The sequence below is a fragment of the Hippocampus comes genome, unplaced genomic scaffold (assembly GCF_001891065.2).
Source record: "Hippocampus comes isolate QL1 unplaced genomic scaffold, H_comes_QL1_v1.1 scaffold383, whole genome shotgun sequence".
Taxonomy (NCBI): Eukaryota; Metazoa; Chordata; class Actinopteri; order Syngnathiformes; family Syngnathidae; genus Hippocampus; species Hippocampus comes.
In genome coordinates, this window is record NW_017805407.1 from 117372 (window position 1) to 137812 (window position 20441).

Sequence of the window (20441 nt, forward strand, 5' to 3'; positions counted from 1 at the left end):
CCTTTAAGGAGAATCCGGTTCAGAGGGCAGCCTGTATGCTACATCTTCCCCAAGGATCTCGAAAGAGCTAATTGTCTCTCCACGTCCACCGGGATTACAACCCCCCCCCCCCAAAAAAAAAAACAGAACAACACATCTCACTAAAGCCCAGTGGATTTAAAGGATGACAAATATTTGTGAATCAAGCAGCCAATCATTGTGCCTCTACGGGCAAACAAAACAAAATGCTTTGGTTGAGTGCTTGTTTGTCGACCCTTTACGCACAGCACCGCGGCCGAGCGAGAGGAGAGGAACTCGTCGCGGCGCTAACGCAGCCAATCAGTGGGCTTCTCTCTCTCCAGCATCACGGGGGGAGGGAGGGGGGGGGCGAGCCATCATCGCTCGACTCGAGCGCGGGCAGCCGACAGGAGAGGAGAGACGGACGGAGGCGATTCTTTTAACGATGATTTTTAACTGACGAGGTGGGGGATTACGTCACCAGGTGATTGACATTATTTCATCTCTTTTTAAAATTGCTCAGGCGTGTTGAAACAATATTAAAAGCAGTCATCGGCTGTTTGCTTATATCAACGCATCCGATTCTAGAAGGTGCGCTTTTTTTTTTTTTGCATTCCTTTACGTCAACGCTCCCTCATATGTGATATTGTTTTTTTAAAGGTTCGCATGCAGCTACTGGAGCTGATGAGTGCAATTATCTGGACGTTGTACGAGCACTATTGAGGCACGTCTATGTGAATGTGGCATTTGCGGCTTTATGTAACACTTGTCTCGGGCAACAGCTGCAGCCGCAGCCATGTCTGTGTAACGTCAACAACACGAGTGTCTTCGCCTGTGTTTATCTTCCAAACGCACCCGTGCGAGCGCGCTGATTGGTCGACGAGACTGACTGACACCGCAGTTGGCCTATGGCTGCAGTACTTCATGTCAGGCTAATGTGTAGGCCTGTTACATAATTATGCATGCAAGACAGGATGCATTGCCCCATTAATCAGCTTCCTGACACTCCATGCATGCATTTGCATGCATGCATGGAGTATTAACTATAATAACACTACATTTATTGAGCAGCACGGTGGGTTAGCTCGCACATCTGCATCACAGTAAAGCGGTTCCGTGTTTGACTCTTGGCCTTCCTGTATGTAGTTTGCAGGTTCTCACAGTGCTTCTCTCCGGATTCCTCCCACGTTCCAAAAACAGTCAAAAGAAGACTCATATATGTGTCAAACTAAAGCCCATCACGTCATTTTAAAAGTGGCTTGCCGCATTTTATTTGACGTTTGCTCAAACCTAGCCATAGAAATGCTCATAATCAAATGCAGGGGCAATCTTTATGTGGTTTGTTTAAATATTAATATTAATAATAAATCCATAAATTTAAAAAAGTTTGTGGGCCAAGGCCGCCAGTTGCCCATCCCTGGGCTACAGTCTCTTCTGTTGTAATAAATGAAGAACTCATGTTCTCATCCATCTGGGTTACAAGGAACCTCAATAGTAAAACACCTCTGACATTGAACGCAACCAATGTTTCTGGTGAAAGTATACTTCTGAAGTTGCATCGTAAACCTGACACTTGAGACCTGTAGGTATTTAAAGTACTGACTCCACAAATGAGTTTTGAGGGGGCTCTTTGTGATGCGACTGCAGAAGTGTATCAGTTACGGCAGATTAAAAATAGAACCAGAAATACAATTTATAATGATGTTGCAATGCAGCCTATGCATCTTTGTACTAGCTGCTTGTACAACATTGCTAATTCATCAATAATAATACTATGGTAGTCAAAGAAGAATAATGTACACTCCAAAGTCAGCTGATGCCTCTCCCTATCCATTCATTCTTCACTCATCATTAAAAATACTCCAATGTGAATACATTTTTGCAGATTTGGAATGACAGGACGTAAACACATCGTACCAAAATGCTAAAAAATTTTGAGTCACTTTATTTTTGTGTGTGTGTGGGGGGGGGGGGGGGAAAAGAAAAAAAGAGTTCTTGCACCTGGTGTTTTTTTGTTCAGCAGTTCTGTACCATCATTGAATAGTAATTTTTATGCAGGGGCGCCCTTTGCACTGGTTGTTGCTTAAAACCCTTTGTGTCATGTTGGGATAATGGCTCATTTAAACATGCATTGAGGAAAGTATGATCAAAATTGAAATCTAGTAAGCACACATTTTGCACATACGCGCTTATTTACCATATTGGCCCGAATATAAGACGGTGTTTTTTTGCATTGAAATAAGACTGAAAAAGTGGGGGTCGTCTTATATTCGAGGTCTAGACATTATACCCATGCACGACGCTAGATGGCGCCAGATATCATTGAAGCGAATGCTAAACTTGACTCCCCAAGCCAAAGTGAACCCATGTCACGAAGAAGAAAAATAAAAAATAGCGGTAAGAAAGAAAAGAGAAGAAAATAATATAAGAGATAACAGAAAATGGAGAAATGTAGCTACAATCTGGAGAAAAGTGGGTCGAAGATCGGCCAGGTTAACCGGCAGCTGAGGAGAAGTTATGATGTAATTTACATTTCAAAAACCAGAAGCCATTCATTTACGAATGTGATTGCACTTTAGTTTACATATTTAAATGTTCAGATATTAACAATTGAATGAGGCAAAATAACTTTCCTTTTCTCTCAAATATAGTGTAATAATAATTTGTTTCAGATGTACTGTAATTATTCTGTATAAAAATTAATTTGGTGTTCAAAAAGTATTTTTTCAAACTTGAATCTTAAAAAAGAGGGGGTCATCTTATAATCAGGGCCGTCTTATATTCAAGCCAATATGGTAGTCCTTATTTACAATTGCATTTTTGTCATGCATCTGGTTCGGAAGTGTGTGGTCCTATCTGGCTCCCCCAGTAGCAATGATGATAAACTCTGGTCCTCTTCAGCATTTAAATTGGCCATCCCTGCTATAGCCAAAGAATTACTACTTGGCCTTTCCCGTTGACATCTATGGCGTCACGCTTTCTTCACACAGTCTGTATTGAGCTCACTGCTGCTGCCAACAATAACCGCTGCGGCTGGCTCTAAGCATCTTGTTACTCTACAGCTCGGTGCACGCCAACATGTGTGATTCAGAGCAGTCGCAGGGAGGCGAAGACTGATGGAGAGTGTATGGTAGTGGTGACCACGGGTCTGTTTTACACAGTGATGATATCATTCTGATGTTTCTTTTAAGAGGGCGGGAGGGGGACAGTGACGAAAACCAAATACAGTCAGTATCTCCTCGAGCTGATTCCAGTGTCATTAAGTAGTACAATCTTGAAGCATTGCTCATGTCATATAAAAAAATAAATGCATTTTTTAAATATAGATATAGCAATCTATCTATTGCTTAACTCATTCACTCCCAAAGACGTATTTAGATGTCTTTTCAGACGCCACACATTTAATAAACTCCTTATAATTACACTGACATTGAACTTGGGAAGGCTTTTGATTTAGGGTTGAACAAGTTTGAGAAATAATCAAATTGCGATTTTTTTTTTGCCCCCTCTCAAAATTGCAATTATTTTAACAACCAAGCAATAGATTAATCTGTACTTGAAGAAACAAGAATTTAATTTACAAAAATGTTTTGGTGTTATACACATAATGAGGACGCCTACAAGCTTCCGCTAAAATAAAGGCAAATGAATGTTGGATTAATATGAAAGACATTTTCTACTTCAGTATTCGAGTTGGGAACTTGCAAAACACTTTTGATTCGCCGTCTTTTAGGGATTCACTAAAAAAACAACAAACAATCTCTCTCTATATAAAATTGGGCTCTCCTAAACTGCAAAGTCCATTAATTGTTCAGCCCTATTTTGGTTGGAAAGCAATCGTCAAATTCAAACAGGGCACCATGAAATTTGGGACTCAGCCAAATTTTGGGGGAAATTTTGCTTCCAGTCGCAACGATCTTCTTTGTTATTCAAATTTCACGTGAGCTCAGTTCAGTGAGTAAGGATGAACTTTTTGGCGTGTTCTCATTCAGCAGTTTATGTGATGCAGGGTCCAAAAGACGAAAGCTGCTTCCTTATCGGAATTTCCATACATTCATCCAAAAAAGCATCTCGAGCATCACCATGCGTGCAGTCACCTGTTTTCAAAGTTACGCTTCACACATCCAAAGTTAAGACAGTTGACCCTGAAACTGAGTATTTCAGTCTTGTTTACATTACAAAGGAAAAAACATTGGCATCAATCAGCATCCTGGAATCAATTGCGTGTGGTGAATGCGGGCAGGGTTTGACTGCAAAGGCGATGATCCCTACTTCATGACGGATCGGTCCCAATCAAAAGCCTCTGCCAAGCAAGGATTGGGAAAAAGCACAGATGGAGTTCGCTGTGATACGCTGACATGATGTCGTGTAACATTAACACTCTCTTCCCTCCACGCCCCCGTCACCGTCAACAATGTCATCATTTTATGTGTCACACCATCTGCCAAACAAGCACATTTTTTGGCAGCTCGCACCTTGCGCTGGCTGATCTCCTATCCTGAGCATGAATAGAATGTTTCCAACCGTGATGGCGTATTGTAGCTCCAAATAGATGCAGTTAAAAATTGGGTCAACTTATGGTTGAAGCACTCATGCGTGGAGCATGTTGCCAAAAGGCGAATGGATGCAAGGATGCTGCAATACGCTCACAGAGAGCTGCCCTCCGCCTAGCTTAGAAGGGTTGGAAAAACAACAAAATGATGCTTGTTTCCATATTAAAGCTATAACACTGATACAGTTGCTTTAACATCTGAGCTGTCATTGTAATATTTTTACTACTTCTCTGCATTGGTCAGCATATGGTGCGAGGAGGTGTGTTGTCTTCTTGACTTGGACACTTGATACTACTGACTATAAATCGGAGGAGAAGAGAAGATTCTGCCTATTGATTCTCATATTTGGGGAAGATAAAGCCTATAAGGGGATTCAAATGTTTGGAGTATTTGTTGCTAGCATAAATCACAAGTGACACAATTTATCGTAAACAAATATCAACTATTAGTCTCGAGTTTCATTTGACATAAAACGTTCCAAGCGGGTAAATTTTTTAAACGTAGCACATTTGCAGCGTTAAAACAAGGTATTATGATGAGGTGTTTCTTTTTCCATTTGTGTTAACTTGCCATTCACATTTAATCAACTAATCATTGATAATTTAGGCAACTTTAATGACATATTAATCTTTTGATCCATTACTTTGAGAATCATGATCAAGATTTGAAAGTCATAATTTTGATCAAGTAAAGATAATCCAAATTTGAAATATATAAAAATTAAACACATCTTACTAAAAAAAAAAAAAAAAGCCGCTTTAGTCTGAAAAGCATCTACAAAATAGTCGCGTTTAAAACATGGAACTAAAACTGGAGCTAAATTGTGTCTTTCGTTTGTCTTTTACTCCAAACCGACAAAAAGAAGAATTGACTTTCATTTGACGAAGTTCAAGATTCCTTTGATGGGAGTGCCCTTTAAAAAAGTTATCTCAGAAAAGCAAAGAAGCTGTTTATGTTTATGAAAAGGCTAAAATTCTCTACACGTTCTTTGGGGAATCGAGGCTCAAAACATATCAGCATGGAAAATGATCTGTTGATATCAACTAACCAAAACACACTTGTAAAATCACATACCAATGTACTGTTGAGTTCAACAAAAGCACCCATTCAAAAGGTAGAAAATGGAACGATGAGAGATGAACATAAAATACATGTCAGAGGGATGAAATAAAGAATAGGATTTTGTCTAGACTCAACTCTGGTGTTGGCCCGAGTCCTCGATGACAAAGTGCCTTGCGTCAATAGTGAGAGTCTACGATGTCGCCATGTGTGTGTGAATAAATGTGCGAGGGTCGTGCAGAGAGAGGGCCCTCGAATTAGACAAAGGGCTCCCAGTGTTTGCATCCCTGAAAGACATATTATTCAGCCATTTATATTTTCTTTTAATGCTGTGTCACTCTTCGCTTTGGTACCCATTAACATCTATACAAGGTTAAGTGTTGAGTGTCCATAGGCTGCTGATGGAGACAATAGGCTGAACTTTACATGTGATCTTGTTGGGGGCGGGGGGTTAAGTTAGAGCTTCATGAGTCACGTGGACAAAAGCGGTTCGGACTTCTCGCAAGCGCCTGAACATTTCGTACGGTATCGATTTAAACTGGTAGCTACTCTTAGTGTCTTCTTCGCCAGAGCTACGCACGCTCTTTAAGGATGCCTCGTTAATTATGGGAAACGCTCAAAGGTGAGCATACAGGACCAGTGGATTGAGTTTGGGACGGATGGCATTTTACTGTATTTTACTTTTAGGTACAGTATATCATTTTTCTACTTTTTACGTTATGGATTTTAGATGCAATGTTAGTTTTTTGTTTTTTGTTTTCAAGTGGGAGGTTAGGTAGAGGTGAATGTGCTGCTACTCTCAGTGTGTAGAGACATTTTGTGAATATTTGTAGTCAGTCTGTCATGTTCAATTTTCCTCAGTTTGTTCGCCACTATTTTTCGACACCCTATTGCGTGAATGCTAAGATGTTTTAACACGGCAACGAGGTGCATATTTGTATGGTATCTAGGGACTGATACAATATTTTATGGTGTACTGTGCTGTATTCTCCTTATTCAAACAAGTAGTCCTTATATGGTCAAGGATCTTATCAGCTACCTAAAATTACTTAAGAAACCATTCCATAGTGATTTAAAGAAATATCCCAACCCAGTATGTGACCATTTTGGTCACAATGCACTGTAGGTCGGTGATATTTTTTGGTTGGACCATCCCATTAGTTTACGAGTCGTGCTGTGTCTTCAGTCTTTGCAATAAGATCTGTCGAGCAACCTTTGTAAGGATAGCGCTAAAAACATGTCTACATAATAGATGTATGCATGAATTTGGCTCAATACTCTGTTCATGGCATGAGGGGAATTAAATGACGTTTACTACTGGAAACGCATGAGAGAAAAGACCTACTGGTACTGTCTTTCTATTTTCTATTGCATTCATGTGTGGGCACATCATCTCACAGTATGCACCTCCATTTTCATCTTTTCCACAGCACAAAGAGAAAACACACGTCAGCTCATCCAAGCACTGCACAGAGGGAAGCTAATTCCTGCACAAGCATGGCAGACCAGAAGTAAGTTTGAGAAGCTACATGTTCATTAGCGGTCACGTCAGTCAATGCTTGTAATCCAATAGGACATTCATCCCTGTAAAATACCATAAGACCACAACAAATACACAAGTCCAATCACAGTGCACTTTAATTTGGTAGAATTAAATCCTGCTTGCATCACTTCACTGACAGGGATCACTAGCACATTGGCCAAAATCTTTTTTTTTTTTTTTGTCTTCAGAAGAGTTTGTCTGCTTGTATACTACTTGGATCCTCTCCGGGCTGATTTTTCTGGGGCTACTTGCACTAACAAACAAAATCATGTATTGTAATGTGTAGTACCTGCCTTCCAACATGTTGTCTACCTCCTGGATTGTGTGGGAGAAAACAAAAAAAAAACCTTCAGTCACTGCATTTGTATGATCTTACTATCAGTTTATTTGTCATACCCCACACTGATGGTCAGACAAACGTTTTTTTTTCTTCTCAGAGACAGACTAGATGACTTTAAGGTCCAGACAGCCAAGAATACCAACTTCAGCTCGGCCCAATTGAGGCCACATAGTGAACACTCAAGAGACCGTACCTCCAAAAGGCTCTCTACTGACTCAAATGGGACCAGCGAAGGAGGTGTGGGCTCATCCACACCGGTGGAGTTGACAGCTCTAGAGGAATCGTTTCGGCGATTCGCCATTCATGGCGACACGCGCGCTACCGGCAAAGACATGCACGGGAAGAATTGGTCCAAGCTCTGCAAGGACTGCGGCGTGATCGACGGCAAGACCGTCACCCTCACCGATGTCGACATTGTCTTCTCCAAAGTCAAGTAAGAAAGCAGACTTCTTCTACCATAAACATAACTCAGGATGTTCAATGCCACTTTTTTTTCAGACCGATACCAGTACGGGGATTCTTTCTTTGAGTACTCACCGATACCGAATACCGATACCTCTGGTACTTGTGATACATACATTTTCATTTAACACAATGACAAAAACTGTGAACACCTTTGTTTCTGATGCAGATATTGATTCGCCAATGTGTCAAACCGCCACAGTAGTGTACCTACTGCTGCCGAGGAGGATTTACTCAATCTCAGATTTGTTTGCGTGAAGTATCGGTGGCGAGTATCGGCAGCCTTCCTAATACCCACTACATTAAAATAAGGCTGTTATCGACCCAATACTGATACCTGGTATCAGTCTGGGCCACCCTAAACATAAGAGATGCGTCCAAGTCACATCAGAAGCAGTCGATCCAGACATGACTCAGGGACTGATGTATTTGGATGAATGCGGTTCACCACAGATGTGCCATGACAGGACTGCTTCGATATTACTAGCAGAAGCAGCGATGACTTAAGACTTAGTCACTGAACTCTCACGCGTGCCCCAAAGTCCAATGAAGTGGCAATAACATTGCCTGGGTTATAATTACAGGAACATTGAAGGGGAGATGAAAAACACATTTTGATGTGATAAAACATGCAACAGCCTTTTAGAGCAAAACTGATCCACGGTTTGACGTCTAACTGTAAACACAAAGAAATGAGATATGTTTGGTTGGGTTTTGAACATGTCACTAAGCCAAGCTGCTATCAGAAACCAGAACAAAAGATCTGGATGAATGGCTCCTCCTGAACCTCCCCGGGCCAGATTGGCTCATCCTTTGATGCTTGATTCAAGTGCACTAGACTCTAATAATAAACTGTGACCTCAATTGCACTAAAGAGGGAAATGTTTTATTTACTGACCGAGCAAAGTGTGCTAGGTAGTTGGACGTATCACAACTTGTTCCTGCAAATATGTACCGTCAAATCAAACGATAGTAACCAAGATAAACGATGTGAGTAAGGAAACAGGAGAGTGTGTTTGGAAGTAACTCTTCATCATGTGTTGCGGCAGGAGTGGAAAAGGCCACGGAATAGGAATTGTCACGCTGATTTAGTGGATTTTGCGCTTACACGGCCAGACTTGTGTTAATTGTGACGGTTGCCATGGCAATCTGGACTATAATCAGCAGCTTGCAGAATTTTGGATTTGTGGCATGAACAGGAAGGAGGCAATAAACGGATCCTTCGCAATTAAGTTGTAGAATATTGATGCTCATCACTGCAAAAAACCCACAAGTTGTGGTTTAAACACTCTATGTTGCTCTTACGTACCGAGCGATACTCTTGCAAGCGTTAAGGTGCAATAGGACAATCTCTACATACAGTGGAACTTTGGTCGACCGTTATTGTATCCAGGATGCTGCATCGGCTTCCAATTTATTAAAATTCAGACTAAAATGTCTCCATCAAATTATTCATTTCAACATACAATTTCTAAAATCGAAATTTCCCACAGGGCATAACAGAAATTACTTTTCTGTTTCCATGTACATTATGTTCAATTGTTGACTTGGCTATGTTGCGCTGAGAAGCAGACGAGTTGCAATAATTTTTATTTATGGTTTTTAGGCTGTCGTCACAATCTTCTACTATGCTTTCATTAGTAAAGTAATACTCACTTTACAGAATCAGATTTTCCAGGTATCTGTGCTTTTTAATGTATTTATTTTTTTACCACTCCATTTGAAAACGACATCTGTACTTTCTTCTCCTAACTTTGTCAAATTAGGCTCATTAACTTGTATTTACCTCCATGGATAGCAACACAATATCAAATATAAATTGTAAATCGAGCGACAGAGTGAGTTCTGGGTTGATGAGGATCTTACTTATTTAAGAAAAGCGTTTGATGTTGGCTAAGAAAATTATACGTGCTGAAAGCATTGTTTTGTACCAGATTCGATAATTCTCCGTCTAATCTGAAAAAGCACTTACAATAAGGTGCAGCTTGTTATCATGAGCTAATTGAACATACTCAGTTCACATTAGCAAAGCCATGGAAACAGGTTCTTTCGACGCCACAGAAAAGGAATGGGGGATGATACGGGCTGGAAAAATATCCAAGGTTGGCAATTTGGTGAATGCCACATTATCATGACAACAGACCAGACGTGTGTCCAAAAGCTTTGAGGTCAGTACAGTAGCATCTGTGTCAAGTGGAGCGGGGTCCAGACGGGGGGTTGCTGGCATTCATGAACTGACTAGCTCCAGGCATGACTGAAGAGTTTAAGTCATCCATGCATTTCCCTTTAATCAGCGTCAAGGCCCGTTGCATGCACAAGTACATTCAAATTAATGAGCACTGGCTAAACAGGGTATGGCTGAGTGATTTCCTAAGGTTTGGAGTGTTGAGAGCCCAGAGGCCTCAACATAAACTATGACGGCTGTAGAAATCTGGCGTAGACAAATTAATAACTGGCATGGTTGCATGGTGGCTTTATTTTCCATGCCGTGGTTCCCTATTAGTGAACATTATTGGAAGCTGTGGATTAAACACAGTCTTCCGTCTTTGGTTCGTGGTCCAGCAAGCAGATGGTTCAAGTATGTAAATTATAACAGGTCAGCAGCAGTTTTCCAAGGTGAAATAATGTTCCATTCCATGTGCAACCTTTATCCTTCTTCTCTGTCACCTCCTTAAACGCTGATTTGCTGTTTATTTACAAATATTAACGATTTGGATATTTGAGGTCTTACAGTAAAGCGTGTATGACTCAATCTGATGGGGACACATATTTGTCTTCCCCAGACAGAAACGGCAGTGGAAGTTCAGCTTCCCGTCTGACATTAGACAGCATGGGAATGATTCCGAGCATGGAGCGCAAAAATATTCAACACTGATGGAGTGCCTAAACAGAGCAGGTCAATGGGGGGAGAAGAAATAATGATAAACCTTAACACCCCTGTTTACCGTGCCTTGTTGCTATGACGGCAGGTTGCCTTGGGAGACGGCAGAGCTTCATGCGCTGTTGTTTGGTTGATCTATCTCCACAGCGATGAATGTTTGTGTTTGTTACTATGTGGAAGTCAAAGGGGGACGTGGCCAACTAGACAAGTGAAGTACTCTCAGATGGAGCATGAGTGAGAAAGATCTGACTTATTGCCAGCTGTCACAAGTTGACCTTATAAATGTCAATGCATTTGGTTCCACATGAAGCAGTCCATCACAAGTTAAAGCTTCGTTCGTCACAAATGGCACACGCATGCTGATGTCGAGCCAAATTTCCAAAGAAAGAAACAAAGTCAGGAATATAAAACTAATCATTACAGCATATTATAGGAATCTCAATGTACCATGCATATAAAGGATTCCCACAAAAGACTGAGGTCAGCGCAGGGATGAAATTGGAGCTATCTGGTAATATGATTTGACAATCAAGTTCATAAGCGCCTCACATTAGCCCAACATAATGTGGTTGTCCTTCAGACTGTATGCGCGATATTGTTACTGTGCATTTATCACTTAATAATAAAATAAGACAGTGAACCCCCTCCTAATCACAGTGCTCTTTTCATGAAGCCGCTCACTTTGTGAAACTTATCCTCAGCTATTCACTGGAAAAAAAACTCACCTATTTGCAGAATGTTGGTATATTTTGGGACTCTTTATGTAACACACACAGATGTCACTAGATGGCACCAAAGCCCTCGCTAATATGTAAGTAGTGCTTGGTTTCAAGGACCCACATGGATGTGATACATCCACTCTTTGTATCTTGAGGGGGACTTAAGTTTTATCCTGGGTTGTCATCAGAAGTTAAAGAGCATATTCACCGCATATGTATGTTGCTGAAAGACTATTAAAAAGTTCACGCTAGTAAATATTGCGTATTTCATAATAATGAGATATGCAAGATCGTATAACTATGAGATATGCAATGTTTGTTTGTATTACAGGTTACAGATACACTACACCTCTGGTGTATTTTCTCAAAGTCAAATAATCTGCAACACATTTATTTTTAAGGGTAAAACTGTCACCTGAGTTTGAAATGACACTTATGTCTTTTTATTTTAGAGTTGGCTGAGCTTCCCGGTAACAAATCATCTGTTTCAGGAAGAAATCCTGTCGCACCATCACATATGACGAGTTCAAGATTGCTCTAGGAGAGCTTGCCAGGAAGAAGTACAAAGAGAAGACTGGCGAGGAGGCCGAGGCTGAAGTATACAAGCTGATTGAGGGGAAGACGCCCGTGATCGCCGGGGTCACGGTAAGAGTTCTTGTAAAAACCAAATCCTCAACTGACTTTTGCGGGGTGTGGCTTTAATATCCCGCAAACTCCCTTGCAGAGAGCCGTCGCTTCCCCGACCGTCAACCGACTGACAGACACAACCAAGTTCACCGGGTCGCACAAGGAGCGCTTTGACAACACGGGACGCGGGAAGGGTAAGGCGGGACGAGTAGACCTGGTCGACACTTCGGGATACGTCTCAGGATACAAGCATCAAGGGTCCTACGAAAAGAAGGTCACCAAACCCCCCATGGCCAAACCCATGTGAGCGGTGCAGAGAAAACATGGGTCGACAGCTTGGATCACTTTCTTTGAAAAGAGTACTTAAAACAAACAAACAAACAAAACAAAACAGGTTGTCATATATTTTCCCACCCAGTCATTTTGTGTGTGCATGTGGTTGCGGAGAGAGTTCCTCTCTTTGTGAAAGTGTGAGAACTGGAAAATTGTTTACATCTATTTTTACAAAGTCTTCACCAGCTGGTACATTCCTATCTAATAGTGAGTTCCTGCCAAGAGGAGAACGCCAATGATGATGACGATGATGATAACGAAGTTTTGTTGTTTTGATCGGGCCTTAGAATATCAAGCACAATGAACAATGGAAGCCAACAAAAACAACAAAAAAAAGGTACAAGGGTTTTTAATGTAATAACATTGCACTTTTTTTGCAGGGAAAAAAAAACTTTCTACATCCACTTTAAGATTTTAATTGGCACAGTGTTCCAGATAATTGGCACACCTTTGTACATGTTTATTAAATATTCTGACTTGTGTCTACTATCCCCAATTGTCAACTGTGGATAAACTCTGCTGTTCATATTCTTTGTTTTATAAGGTCATTTTATGAATATGCCTTTAGCTCAGCACCTCCCAAATATAGTTCCTGGGATGCCCCTATTTTCTCTCCCATCACACCATTAAAACAATTTTGCATCTAATTTTAAACAGTTAAATCCTGCCAATTGAGCGGGCGGGAGTGCAGTCGTGCAAGATTGTATTTTTAACATTTGACATTGGATATTATTCCCCCCCGTTCATGCACAGAACCTCCGATATATTTGTGTTTCAATTGTGTATAATCTAACTGTAGCCACTTGTTTGATTTCTGCCACTGGCTTAATATTCCTTCCTGTGTTTCTGTACCTTGTGCATGTTATTATGTATATTACATTTGATTGGGAAGCACAGAAATGATAGTAGGACTATGTTGTATTTGATCTACTGTGCCTGCTGTAAGGACAGACTACTGGACAGTTGTTTTCTTGCTTAGAAATCGTAAGTAATGAAAAGTGATGATGAAACGGTGTTATTGCTTGAAATCTATAGAATATGTACATGTACAAAGTTGGCTGACACCAAATGCTGTTATATTTGTTATCCGGACAACCTTTAACGTGTGGTACTGTCATCCGAGGCACAAATTTAACTGAAGTCAAGCAGGGAATGCCAGTTATATCCTTAAATACTGTCTGATGTAAAAGGGAAAAAAAATCCAAACAGTATACTTTTGTAAAAGATTTTTTTAACAAAAAGTTTGTTGTCACACTTGCCTGCAGTCGCAGCCACAAAACTATAGCAGCTATCAGTGTGATTATTTTGTCTGCTGGAGTCGCTCGAGTAAGCTCCCTGTGCTTAATGCCAAATACTGTGCACCTTTAATGTGGAGGAACAATATGTGTGTATTCTTTTTTTTTTTTTTTTCCATAACATTTTAATGTGCTCTCGTGTCTCCGGTGCATGCAGTGGATCTATGTACTTGTTCTTTAGACCTCTTAATTGTGTGTTCATGATTTGTAGTGCATTATTGAAAATAAAAAAGATGGCCCACCAAACACCTCTGCTGTGAAAGTGAAAGTGTCATGTTACAGCTTGTTTGGGCCTATGAAAAAGAAAAAGTTCGTCTATTCGGCTAAGTGTGTGTGCATGCTTGCCTGATACCTCAAGTCAGAGGTAATGTGTATTTAAAAAAAAACAAACAAAAAACACTCACAGCACAGCCGCAATCTTGATGCATTCATTGTGCTGCAGTGTTGTTGAGACTCCCATCGGCTCTGACCTACAAAAGTGAAAAACAACCGAGGTTAAGAGGAGACACAACCTTGATGCTGATCCAGTTGTCCCAAACATTTCCCTCCCAAATCATTTGTTAAAATGACAGCGGTCTGACACACTTATACACAAACATCCTTTAATAAATTATCTTTCTCAGTTAACTTCAAATAAACACTGCCTTCGACATTTTTTCCAAATAACGAATAGCTCAACGATTCGAGCATCTTAAAGCAAACATATCAGAGAAGAAAATAAACCAAAACTCCACATTTAACTCGCACTCAAACAGCACCTGCAATTGCTGCTTCATACCTGCCGGAATCTCCTTAATCACATTCCTGCACATTTCCAGTCAGACCCGTAGTGAGTGACCGAACAAGTCACACAAACAAAAGTGAGTATGTATGAAGTCATGTCATTTTATCACCAAAGCTAAAATGGAGGAAGATACCTGAGGAGGTTCATTGGCGCTCTGAGCCTGCTTCACTCTTCTCCTCAGCTCTTCCAACTCCTCCTTCACCTCCTCCACCCTTCTCTGAGCCTCTGTTCACGCAAATATGACATATATCAGTTTATCGCCATAACATTTCCTGAAATAAATATGAAGTGGCGTCGCCACTGACCGATATTGTGAGAAGTGGGCGGGTGCTCTGTCATATACTGGCGATACATGCGTTCTGATGTGAGCAACTCTTTACGGAGGGCGACGTTCTCCTCCAAGGCAACCCTCAGCTGCACGTTGAGCTCTCCCTGGGTTAGTTGGGACAAATACTCATCGGACTCAGAAGACACTCAAGTTGTCCTATCATATAATTTTTTTTCTGATTTTATTTCTGCCTTTTCCCGTCGCTTTGTATAACTGTTTTCATTGTAGTACTGTATATCGATATTGTAATTTATACTCTAGTCTACTATATTAGAAAATAATTTGACATTTTATTCTACTGGTGATCTTGGGGGCATAATACTGTTCATGATGATGAAGGGATAAAATGGGACAAGAGTAATAAGTGAGTAAGTGCTATATGGTCTGTGCAGCACATGACTTGCTTTCTTGTACTGTCGCGACAGTACGTTTAATTTGAATGTCCCCATGAATTACTTTGAATAAAGTAATTTATATTACAAACTATTAGTAAGAGATGTAATCAAATGTGGTATCAGAGGTTTTCTAGAAAATTATCTGTGATGTGAACGGTGCAAACTGTATCCAGGGGGTGTGTCCTCAGATGCCCTTGACTAAGTGGCATGTTGTGGATGCAAAGTGAGTGCAAAGTCATCTGCCCGTTCCAATCTAGATGTCATATGGTTTTCAAAAGTTGTGTTATGTAAATTGCATAAATTCCCATGAAACGTTTTCAACGTAAATTCTGTGTGTGTCATCACCAGATCAGCGGTGAATTTGTTCACATCAGCTCTGTGTTGTCGTTCTTGCGTAGCTGCAAAAAGACACAACGCTCCCACTTCCTCCTTTAAGGTCTTTATCTCAGCATCCTGATTATAGATACGGTTTTCCATCATAGAGAGAATCTGGACAATCTGAGCTGGATCCAGAAAAGGGAAAGAATGTGAAGATTTTTTTTCTTTTTTTAATCTCAAATTCCTGCAATTAGATAAAATCCCCAAAGCGAACTCACTCAGGAAGTTGGTGTTAAGTTGCAGAGTTCTCTCTCCCACCCAATGTTTGTCCAAGAGGTCGAGCAGTTCTCCCAAGGGCTTCCTGTAACTCTCCTGGAAGGAGTAGTTAGATTAGCTGATGGCACATGAATGTGGCACCAAGCAGTCACAGAAAAACTTCACAGCCGGTAATCTCGCAGATATTCTACCTGCTGCTTGTTTTCTGCTTGTGCCGGTGTGCCAGTAACTTCAGTCACCCATGAAGGATACAAAACGGGGTTGGAGCCAGAATGGTGGGAACTGGGATATTGGTGCTCTTGAGCTTCAAAATGTTACAACACAACACATTTACTACCAACACTTCCAGGATTTGGGTCAAAATGTACTGGATTTCAGTTACTTGTAAAATGGTGGGAGATGATAGCACTTGATAGATGATAGGACTAACTATTATCTATTTATTTACAAATGGAATTTTAAACAATGATTCATTTATCTTCAGTACGAACCATCGGCTCTGTGCCTTGCTGAATAGTGATCTCACTCAGGAAGCAGACTACCATCTCTCCAACAACCAGCTGCCATTTTTTTTTTAGTCCGCAGTTACGAATTTGGAAGTCTGATGTCAATACTGGACTGACCTAACGCCCCAAATAAACAAACAAATGCATGCTAAACTACAATCACTCATATCACGCTGGACCTTTGAAAACTGTTTTGTAGCGGCCCTCTGTTGCCACCTAGTGCTGGAATTACGTAACTAAATTCAACAGAGGATCAATGGAAGAACATTTTTGTTTCATAGATTCTATTCAGACTTTCTGTCAAGTACAAAACTTTGAAATAAAATAAAAGACACATGACTCTTAAAATGATCAGATTGTGAATCCTCAATGATATTGGCATGAAGGCCTCAACCATACGCCGCAACAAAAACAGGAAAAGGTGGGGGCTGGCCTTTCTCAATAAAACTTCAATCACCTGGAACTAAAGAGATGTGTGAAACTCTATCATTTCTCTCAGAAAGACGTCAAAATATAACTGCATGCTTTTAAATGGGAAAAAACTAGAGGAATTCTATCTCACCCGGCTGTTGATTAGAAGACTGCAATTCTGCATTTGAGTAACTGCCGCTTCTGTGATTGGCGCCAGTGTGGTTCAACTCAACACCATCAGTGTCATTCAATAGGGAGAGCTTCCTGCTGAGGCGCTCCACTAAGGCTTGTCGGTTATTACGATTTCTGAAAATTGTGAGCAAATAAGATGATTAATGAAAGCGGTAACAGGAGTACTGTCAGGAATTTAGGTGCCCCATGAAAAAAAGCTCACTTTTATGCACTCCACCACTTTAATGCTGTGAATAGAAAACACAATTTCTGAAGTCTGCTATCATGGGTCCTTATAATCGTCAGCAATGTTTTTCCCCGAAATGGTATACACGGCTTTTGTCCTGGCTGTTCAGTATAACAGGCCAAAAGCAGCAATAATTCGACAATAATAAAAGAACAGAAAGTGCTACAGCTGTGTTAATGTTAATATAATGACGGCTTGAATGCAAATAAGTACAGATGCTTCTACTCAACCCACAGGCAAACGAGCTCTTGTGTCTAATACAAACTGAGGCAAGTCTTACTTTCTGGATCTGGATTTGACACCTCTGTCAGACAGAAAGATTTGCATTTATGTTGTAAATGTAGATATGGACGGCCTGGCTGACTCTAAAGGGCCACCACAAACACCAGAAATTGCGTTTTTACTTTAAAGATTGCATTGTACCTTTGCTGTGAATACTGCCTTTTAGCCGACTTGCGCTCAGCATCTTTGACCAGACATCCGTCTGAAAGCAAAGAAGTCCACAGAAATACTCAAAACATATCTGGAATTAGCAGTCCGGTTGATTCCTTACCTAACTTGCGCAGGCCGGCCATGGCATGCACGACGTAAGGTCGGTAATTCGGGTCAGTCTTGCCCAGAGGATTGAGTCTCAGATCAAGGTCTCTCAAAACCGGCAACTCAAAGAGGACCTTTACCTCTTCCAGGGAAGGTATGCAATTATAGTAGAGATTTAGGATCTGTAAATGTTTCAAATGTTGCAGACCCTGAGGTATAACAAGGAACATTAAACACATTAAAGACAGCAATTCAACGCCATTAAAAAAAAACAGTATCAGAAACACTCCAGCCTACCTCAACAGAGACTATTGAATTATGCGAAAGATTCAGAGATTTTAGACGTTCAAAGTTGGCCAGTCCATTTCCCAGGTATCCGATTTTCTGATTGTATGTCCCAGGGAGACTCAGTGAACGAACATCCCCTGTTTAGAAAATAGAGTAGGATTTTTTTTTTCTCCACAGTAACTCAATTTAATCGTTTACATCCTCCTGACAGATTAACAGCAACTTTGTTAGAAAAGCCACAATTAACAAGGCAACATTTTTCATAGACTGACTTTGAAATCTTCATTACACATTAATGTTTATTATTATGGTAAATATCAAGAAATGTTACCGAGGCGTTGATGACTTAATCCCAATTTGTTCATTATCCATTCTTCAGTTAAAGCCACCAAAGTCAACGGCGCCATTTTTTTCGGAAAACTTGCTGCTTACAAGATAACCGAAAACGCGACTCTTCCGTTCAATTCAAGTCAAAAGGGAGTATTATTTTCGAATACGTCTTTAAATAAATGCATGTCTTATATAGCTAAATTACAGCGAAATTGAAAAGTCTCAGCATATGAGACTAGTAGAGGAAGTGATCAACGTCAAGTTGTAAATGAAGTTCAACGGACGTGTGTCCACAATTCTAGTAAGAACTGACAATATATTAATACTTAAATATTACTTAAGTAGCCGAAAGATAGCAGCTAAAACATGATTTCCTTTCAACTCCCGGTTACGCCAAATGACGCAGCCATGTGAATTTACTAGAAATATGAACGCATCAATTCTGCGCCTGCGCACTGTTGACGTCTGGGTGTGTCACGTGCCAAAACAAACGTGCCACTGTTTCGCTCAATTCGCCTTGTTTCGATCACATTTTGCTTGAACCACAGGATTCTCTAAAATATTATCCGATTTTTATGCTATGTTCTAGATTTAGCTTTTTTTCCAAACACACGTCCCTTTTGTTAAAATCACAAATTATTTTTTCTTCGAATTAATTTATTTTCCTCAGCTCTTTTCTCTTTAAATAAACTATTTAAAATATGTAGTCCATTTGAATAAATTATGTATCAAGTATAATCGATTTAATTGTTAATGCCTATGACATAAATGAGAGTGGATGCAATGTTTTCACTCTCTTTTCTGTTGCTTCTGTAGAAACTCAGAGCTCCCTCAATTGGCTTCTTCCTGTTTGGACTCTGCATGACTGATGCTCTTTTGCCTGCCTCAAGCACACGCCTCGCCTCGCTCCGGAGAGTTCCAGAGAGGTTCTGGCTCCATCACTGCTTGCGTTCCACTTTCTTTGACTCAGTGAAGACCTCAACACAGCATGTATTCTCCTGAGTGGCACCTCCCTGCTGCTGTGACAGGCTCTCAGCAAATACACACACTGTCTTCATGGGCCTGACGTCCTTGTCCTGTTCCCTCATGGTTTGTCTGTTTGCACCATAGACATTGTATATTAAATCATGCTCTCTGAGACTTTCTGGTGTGGTTGTAGTTCAATGGTTTTAAAGGGGAATAAAAGGTGGCTTAATATACTCAACAATACAAGTAGACCCTATGAGGTCAAACATAAGTCTGTCTGGGATTCTGTCATCCTCGTGTTCTATTTTTCCCATAGGAAATAACTGAAATTGGCAGCACAGTGCTGCGCGATGGACACGTTTCCCCTGCAGTTGTTGTGAATTGCATTTCGTTTAAAGTCTAATCTGCTCAATTTGAATAATAGTCATGATCAAACCATATCTATTATTCATCTTGTTACATTTATCTCCATATATCATTTTTATCGGTGTTTGTCATTCCCTTTATACCCTGTGTGTAATTATGTTTGTTATCCATTCACTCAATTGGTCATTTGAATGATTTCTTATACCTGATATGTGTTTAGAATTAAAGTAGTGTTCAACTTCATTTTGCAGTATTTTAGCAATGGTATGATAGCAAGTAAATATATACAAGGCTCAAAATAAGATGCTATACACAATGTAAATTGAAAAAAATAAAAACAAAATGTAATAAAGATTGTTCATTCATTATATTGATCTATTTTCATTGTTTAGTAAAACCCATGCTTTGGTTCCCTGGAATTAACTAACATAAAATAATAATAATAATCATCATAATAATAATAATAATTGATCTACAATATTGGAAAGTTCCTCCTCAAAATAAGTACCGGTAATTGATTTACAAAATTGCTCCCCAAAAGTGAAAAAAAAAAAATCAAGCCTTGAATAGCAGGTTGTTTGTGATTTGAAGGAGCTAATCATTTTAGCTTTGAGCACTTGAATCATCCCTCAAGCCTCCATCGCAGCTGACTGAGGCTCTGCACTGAGCATGCTCGCTGCAGCTGCAGCCTGTAAATGGGCCAAGAGTG

At 40.3% G+C, this 20441-nt stretch overlaps 2 protein-coding genes across 6 annotated transcripts; one reads left to right on the forward strand and one right to left on the reverse strand.

Annotated features, from left to right (window-relative positions):
• Positions 1-352: 352 nt before the first annotated feature.
• On the forward strand, positions 353-12574 carry tppp (tubulin polymerization promoting protein). 3 transcript variants are annotated; one of them, XM_019873639.1, is made up of 5 exons: positions 353-481; positions 7040-7120; positions 7590-7925; positions 12046-12199; positions 12279-12574. In XM_019873639.1, the coding sequence occupies exons 2-5, from the start codon at positions 7107-7109 to the stop codon at positions 12486-12488; spliced, it is 714 nt and encodes a 237-aa protein (XP_019729198.1). In that variant the 5' UTR covers positions 353-481; positions 7040-7106; the 3' UTR covers positions 12489-12574. The 3 variants fall into 3 exon arrangements, with proteins under 3 accessions (XP_019729198.1, XP_019729199.1, XP_019729197.1); XM_019873640.1 differs by lacking the exon at positions 353-481 and adding an exon at positions 527-588; XM_019873638.1 differs by lacking the exon at positions 353-481 and adding an exon at positions 5706-6231.
• Positions 12575-13376: 802 nt separating this feature from the next.
• cep72 (centrosomal protein 72) lies at positions 13377-18563 on the reverse strand. Of its 3 annotated transcripts, XM_019873636.1 has the most exons (12): positions 18402-18563; positions 18080-18207; positions 17799-17991; positions 17669-17729; positions 16979-17133; positions 16102-16214; positions 15913-16006; positions 15662-15819; positions 14899-15025; positions 14727-14818; positions 14214-14279; positions 13377-14102 (listed from the first exon to the last, which is right to left on the reverse strand). In XM_019873636.1, the coding sequence occupies exons 1-11, from the start codon at positions 18475-18477 to the stop codon at positions 14238-14240; spliced, it is 1239 nt and encodes a 412-aa protein (XP_019729195.1). In that variant the 5' UTR covers positions 18478-18563; the 3' UTR covers positions 13377-14102; positions 14214-14237. The 3 variants fall into 3 exon arrangements, with proteins under 3 accessions (XP_019729195.1, XP_019729196.1, XP_019729194.1); XM_019873637.1 differs by lacking the exon at positions 15662-15819 and having other exon boundaries at positions 15953-16006; XM_019873635.1 differs by having other exon boundaries at positions 15662-16006.
• Positions 18564-20441: the final 1878 nt, after the last annotated feature.